At 41.2% G+C, this 7240-nt stretch overlaps 1 protein-coding gene across 1 annotated transcript in view; it reads right to left on the bottom strand.

Moving 5' to 3' along the window:
* Positions 1-1800: 1800 nt before the first annotated feature.
* Positions 1801-7240, bottom strand: part of lats2 (large tumor suppressor kinase 2) — a 28262-nt gene continuing 22822 nt past the window's right edge. Inside the window, exon 9 of the mRNA XM_055031398.1 lies at positions 1801-7238. Within this exon, the coding sequence (XP_054887373.1) occupies positions 6696-7238 (543 nt within the window). The 3' untranslated portion in view covers positions 1801-6695. The remainder of the gene's footprint in view (positions 7239-7240) is intronic.

Raw genomic sequence — 7240 nt, 5'->3', positions numbered from 1 at the left:
AATAAAGACACCATGTGTCCTTCATGCATGTAGTAAATATATTGCTGCTGTTGTAGGCAGAAAAAAAAGACACATTTTGTTGAGAATAGCATTTTGCATGAGTTTAAGAATGTTGTTTACCATGGAAAAGTCTTAATCGCATTTAACTTTTAATGTCAAGATATCTTTACTATTTAGTTTCTGTACTAACTAAATGCATTTGAAAACAAAATTGATCAAGTTATTTTAGGATTGCGATTTGCATAAATGTAAGTAAATACAACCTATCTTTTATGCTGAGTGTGTGTGTGTGTGTGGGGGGGACCAGTTAAAATATTATTCTTTCCTGTGAATATTTTGTTTTGTTATTAAAAAGCACTGTGTTTCATTGTCCATGTTGAGCTGAACGTTCATATATATGTCTTGATTCGGTCAAATCTTCCATCCTGTACCGTCCATATTCTACCACATCCACTCTGTGAATGCTCTGCTGGCTGGTTGTCATCAGTCTCTGGTTTCTCTTTCTTTAACCCGCCCCAACTTGCACCTGACTGGCATGCTGGCCTTTCGATGCGGCGGTGCTTCACGATTTCCCCCATGGTTGTTTCACGGAGGAGAAGACGTGGTGACTGAGTTTTACACACCGGCTCGTGTCTATCAGGTGGCAGTCCTGAAACATGAATAAATGCATACAATTCCATAATTCTTCGATCCGGCGGTGATGGAAGTTTTGGCAACATTGTGAGAGCCTTTCATCGCATTTGCCCCACATTCCCTCCCAATCCAGGGATTGTTAGTTACCCAGGTAGATTGAAATGTGGATCGTGTCAGGACAGCACACGGCCCTGTCAGCTTCTCTGTTAGGACATGCATGAAAAAAATAAATTAAATAAAGTAAAGCCAGCACTTGATGTCGAAATCAGACATTTGAAAGGCCTGCAAAAACATGAAACATATCTTCCCAAACAAATACTCTCTTAATAACTAGTCCGACTCACTCTGCCCCTTTGACTCCCATGCGACAGTCTCCACTGATGCTCAGGGTGGAAGGGAGGGCCTCAAGAAGGTTAAAGTGTATAAACTAAAATAAGAAGTAACAGTTTATTTTATTTTATTTTATTTTTTACATTTTATTCAATAATAATAATAATCCTTAGACATGGTTTAAGGTAACTCTGCAAATAGAACCTTGTTTTTTCAGGTAATAATCTGAAAAAAAATAATAAAACTGAAAATATTTATATCATTAATCACATCTATGCTTTTATTTTGAAGTGCTCCCTTTTATTTTGAAGATTTGTTTTCTTCTTGACGTTCAGCTGATCTGTTTTCTGCTTACTGTGGAGACCAGATGACATGATGTTAGTCAGGTGACATGAGTAGGTGGATGCCAATCACCACTGCTGGTATGTTTGTTAATGAATGTTTTATTCTTAATGTGGCTGATTTTCATTAAACTGTTTGACCAGTTAGAGCTGATACCAGGTTTTGCATCCTTTAAATCTACAGTCATTTTATTTATTTCTGTATTTTCAGAAACGGCTTAAATTATTTTTATTTTTTTTTGCACCGTCGACATAATTCTTCAGTAAACCTATTTGAAAACACCCGGATGGCCAGAGTGATTTCTGGCCGAAGCGGTCAGTTAACATCCAGCAACAAATATTTTAAATCTTGCTTTAACTCATATCATGTTCTTCAAAGAGTTGTTAATCATAACCAGATCCTTTGATCCTCCATGGCAATGAATACTTCTAAGCATCTTTTCTTGCACATCTAAAACAATTTTTAACGTTTCTTTCACATATGAACCCACTCGTGTTCAAGTTGGTTAATTTAATTTACACATACATTTTACACACCAGGACATTAAAAGTATTTTTACAATTTCTCAGTTCATACTTGAATGTAAAAAAAAAAAAAAAAGGTCAAAATTACAACATGTATCCATGAATACTGCGTTCATGGTTTTTCAACATTAGCACAAAACTTGGGAAAAAAGACAAAAGAGGATAAGAAGATACCAAAAATATGTATATCTGTATAAATATAAATCTTAAGAGTAACAAGATTGTATCAAACACAAAGGAGAGGCAAAAAAAAAACAAAACAAAACAACTTAAGTGCTTTAGAGTAAAAAATATAAACTGAAGGTTTATAAAAGCCTTAAGGAAATGAGAGGACAAAGTAAGTTGGAGATTGTCAGTCGTAACTCTGTAACACACACATCCAGGAAAACACGACACACACTTTGTGGCGTTCGCTTGTTCTGAAGCCGTCTTTGCCCACAGGGAAGGCGGCCCGGGTTAACGAAGACGGAACAACAGACGGCACTGGGGAACAATGACAGAGCAGCACCAGCCTTTGATCACTGTTAAAACACAATTCTGATTAGTTGGCTTCATTTCTGTCTGTCACAGCCGGCGGCGTTTACATGCATGAAGTCGGCTTCAGTCCGGTTTGAAACTAGCGCTGAACACGTTCATCAAAACAAACCTGGTAATTTCACATTAAGTTATAGCTGCTGCTGTGTAGCTAGCCTATCGAATGAAATGTAAAAATCAAGCAAAAGACAAATTTATAAAAGCCTGGGTCTCACACTTTTTCACCTACGCATGTCTGGTTGCAGCGACATGAAGTCAAGATGAAGAAAAATAAGTGAACGACTCAATCTGGGTGTTTCAATCTGCATTGGATTGGATGGAAACGTTAACTTCAGTCCTTATAATTCTCTGTCCTTGCTCCTTATATTCTCTGGGTTCTGCTGGTCGGCTTGTTTGTTCTGGATCAGAAGAAGAGGAATGTTTGTTGCGTGCCCTTACGAAAAAAATCCCACGAAATTCACATGTTCCACATGTGAGGAAGTGTTTTGTTTGTGTGACCCATGGTTTGCTCAACATGGGATCGCACACGTCACATATTTCTCGCATGTGCACCACACAAGATCAGATTTTTTTGCCATGTAAAGATTGGGTGATTATACTGAATGTGTGATAAACATCTAATCAATTTTACGTGCAAAAATAACATCTGAAAATCATGTGCCACATAAAAATGAATATGTGGTTCACACAAAATTTCACGTTTGTGTGCGATTTTGCAATATTTTGTGGAAACCCCCCCACGTGATTCCCATGTTTTCACATGTGACTCCCATGTTTTCACATGTGACTCCCACATTTTCACATGTGATTTTACCACAAAAATGTCCAAAATCACATATATATGTGCTTTCACATGTGAAAGGTTATGTGAACCACTTGTGTGGTTTTCATGGGATTTTTTTGGTAAGGTGTGAACACAGTGAAACAGAGCGCGCTCTCTCTGTCAGACTCCCCACAGCAAAAACAAGAGACAAAAAGAAGAAAAAAAACCCTACAAAAAACAAGGCAGTCTTAAGATTGTGTTGCTTAGGATAGAAAAAAAAAAAAAAAAAAAAAACGAAGACACATTTACGTGAACAAAAAGTGATATAAAAAACATTGTCAAGCAGAAACAAACCAACACACTCTTGTGCGGAGCCACGTTGAACCCACAGCTTCCGTCACCCAGGAAAAAGAACTTGAACGGTTGTGACTTTCTGATAATAAAATCGCGAGAATAAAGTTTTAGGAGCGGTTTGGTTTCAACCGATTAAGATGAATAATTCAAAAGTCAGTTCAGCATCATAGAGACCATCTGCTGATCTGGTGATTGTCAAACAGCGAAACGACGGGAGACGGTGAGAAGCAGAACTCCGACTCTAGACGGACGACGCTGACGTCTCGGGATAAACAACAGGACGTTTTGTCGAACCGTTTTGGAGCTCTGTGTATGAGAGAAGGCAACATTTACGGATGAAATAACTGAATCCACCTGCATTAACACATTTTTATCTGACGTTTCGGTTCCGTCTTCCTCTGAACCGCTCCGGTCTCCGCCGGTCGGGACCAGCCCGGCCGAAGGAGTCCAGAAGCCCAACCGCCAATGTTCTGCAAACACCCACCACCGCCGTCATCATCATCATCGTCATCATCATAATCATCATCACATTCGCCTACTTCGTCGTGGAGTGGCCACATGCGCCACAAAACCCGGCTAGAGACTTCCAGAGCACAAACACTCATTCTTTAAAACTGTAACAGAACCAGGAGATGGAACACGTCATGTAAATAATATTAACCACAATGATAAGCAGCATCTTCTAACTGATAAAAAGAAAATTATATATTTATATAAATCAAGGTATTTGTACATTTCTGAACTTCTAACATGGCATTTTGTGTTTAGAAAACTATATACATGTCATTCTGTATTGCACATAGTCACACTGTCACATGTTTGGTTCGATTTTTTTTATGGCCGCCTCCGAACGTACGACAGGAGGACGGCTAAGATGCAACACAACTGCAGGGGGGCTGGCTTTTTGCAAAGCAGCTGGAATTCTGTTTCGTCTTTGTGAAAAAGTCCTTTAGTTTTTCGGTTCATATTCGGATGTTTCGCGATATTTTCTAGTTCTTTCGTGATCAGACGGACGAATTAAAGTCGCCGTGACGATATCCTCACCCTCGGTGAAAAGTTTTAAACATGCGAAAAGAAAACGTCTGACGTCAAGAACCGCACACGTAGGTAGAAACTTAAGTGCCGAGGTTTCGCCACACCCTTCGGTGTGGACGTTGCTATTGAGTGAAGACTCAAAGCTAGCTGTTTTCGAAGAAGCCATTTAAAAAGGAAATTATTTCCTATGACTTATGGTTCACTCAGTTTTTATCTCATGAAGCTTTCAACCTTATCTGGCTTGCAATAAACTGGATTTGGAAATATTTGCTGCCCTTTTGGTTTCCCGGGCTAAGTGCTAATACTTCAAAAAATATCACTACTGTAATAATTTAATCTTGATTTTAAAACAGTAAACATCTGTTTTTCTAAGACAGCCCTCTCTTTCTCTCGCTCACTGACTGTGATGTTGCAGTATAAATAAAGATCACTCGTAACAGGAAGGCCACACACACATAAAAAAACATTTCCTATGTAAGAGCTTTCACAAAAAAAGTAGATTCACATAGATTTTTACAAAAACTATGTCAAAAATTGGCCACAAAACTCTGATTGGTGCATTTTTACTTTGTTTGGATATCAGAGCTTCAGTTTATAAGTACTTAGTTGAAACAGGCCCGTGTTTTCTTGTAAAAATAAAGAAAATGTCAAACATAGTGAGAAAAACGGGCCCAATAAGTGCTGACAAAATTTACCTAAAAATAGAACATTTTTGTTTTTTTTAAAAAATTCTTTTTAAATCACTGCAGTGTTTCAGAATAGATCAAAATCTGCTTTGGTGTTTATAAACCTAATGCAAAGTCAAGACCGACCTGAGCTGAACCTTGACACGGTCAGAACAGGAGGACGAGGAGGAGACTCCCTGAATTAAATTTGGCACAAAACGAGGCAGGTTCAACTACATCCGCAAGATGGCGCTAAACACTCTGAAGAACACTTTAGTTTCATTGAACACCTTTTTGTGCTTGTTGAGCACAGCCTGTCCCAGACACTTTGTGAGAGACAGTATCAAAACACTAACACGGAGTATTCACACCTTTTTACATTTTTTGTCACGTTACCAACACAGACTACCATGGTTACTACGTGTTGGACCAACACAAAGTTGGGCAAAACTGTGAAGTGGATGCCTTTTATTTGCAAATGAATCTAAAAAGTGTGGTGTGCATTTGTATTCAGTCCCGTTTACTCTTGATCGCCTAAAATGTAATCTAGTGCAATCCTGAGTGTGTGGAAGACCGGCAAGTCAAAAGTTCAGCTGGGAACAAACCATGTAGACGACCCGAAAACAAAATAAATTATTCCCTGGGAAAGCAACACAAATCGTTGGTTTACATTAAATCCTATTCATGTGTTGGAGTGGCCCAGTCAAAGTCTGGACGTAAGCCCAATCAAGAATCTGTGGCAAAAAAATAAATAAAATGAAGTTGTTAACAGATGCTCTCCTGGGAAGCAAAGTCTCCAGCTGGTAAGCATGCACCGAAAATGATTCAACTCATTGGTTGTGAGTAGAAATGTGTGCCACACTTTTCAGATTTTCATTTGAAATTCTCTTTCGTTCCACTTCACAATTATGTGCTACTTTCAGTTGGTCAATCACATAAAATCCAATAATAAACTGAGGTTTGTGGTTGTCAACATGGCAAAAAGTGAAAAAAAAAAAAAAAAAAAAGGTCAAGGTTCATGAACCCAAGATGAGGAAGCGCTGTACGTCCGGGGGTCATACTGAGTAAGCGTGGCCGTGCGTGTGAGTCATCGTCTTTTTTAGCTTATTTTGCAGAAGCTGTGATAGAGACGCAGTCAGTCCGTAAACTGGTTCCACCCGTCACATCGCCGTGAGTGCAAAGCAGCAGAACAAGAAGCAGTTCTCCAGGTGTTTCAATCATCCGTAAGACCGATGGTGGAAGGAATGGGACAGGAAACCGCTGGGAGAACCAGACGCAGAAAACCGGTCCTCCAGGAATAATAACAATAGCAATAATAATAATAATGATATTCAACTCCCGTCTGCTTCCTCTTGGTTTCTATCTTTCTGCTGTTAGTTGGTCCCAGATTGGAGGAGATTTGCAGTCAGCCCACTAGGGGGCGATGTGCCTCTCATCCTGCTCCTGCTTTACACAGACATGTTCAGCCTCTCCACACCGATGCACACCTCCAGCGGCAGTGAGGAGCAAACGGCTCTAGACGTACACCGGCTCGCATCCCTCCCCTCCCTCTCCTTCCTCTTCGTCGTCTTCCACTTCCTCCTCTTCCTCCGTCTCCTCGCCCTCCTCCGGGCCCAAACTGGGGACGCTCAGGCAGGCGTCGGCCTCGGGGGGCTTCGGGTAGCGGAAGGGGCAGCCGTTGTCGTCGAAGAACCTCCGGAATGTGAACTCATAGAAGGCGTGCTCTGGGTGCTTGCCGTGCGGAGAGCAGAGCACGTCCAGGGCCCGGGTGCTGTCGCCGCTGTCACTCCACGCCCCGGGCCCCCCTTCCTCCTCCACGGGGTCAAAGTTGGACGTGTCCATGGGGTGGGCGATCTTGGGCCGGTAGGGAGCCGGCTGTTGGCGCAGGTTACTGGAGAAGTCTACCTCTGAGAAGAAAGGATGGGCCTTGATCTCGCTGGAGCCGTTGGCGCCCAGACGCTCCTCGGCGGAGCAGCACAGTCGACCGATGATATCCACAGACTCTGGGCTTAGCTTGACCTGCGGCGGCACCTGGAGGGTGCTTTCCCAGTTGATGACCT

This window comes from Poeciliopsis prolifica, unplaced genomic scaffold (genome assembly GCF_027474105.1).
Source record: "Poeciliopsis prolifica strain line A6 unplaced genomic scaffold, Auburn_PproV2 SCAFFOLD007, whole genome shotgun sequence".
Classification (NCBI taxonomy): Eukaryota; Metazoa; Chordata; class Actinopteri; order Cyprinodontiformes; family Poeciliidae; genus Poeciliopsis; species Poeciliopsis prolifica.
Note: the sequence above shows the minus strand (reverse complement) of the source record. Positions and strands in the feature narration are given on the sequence as shown.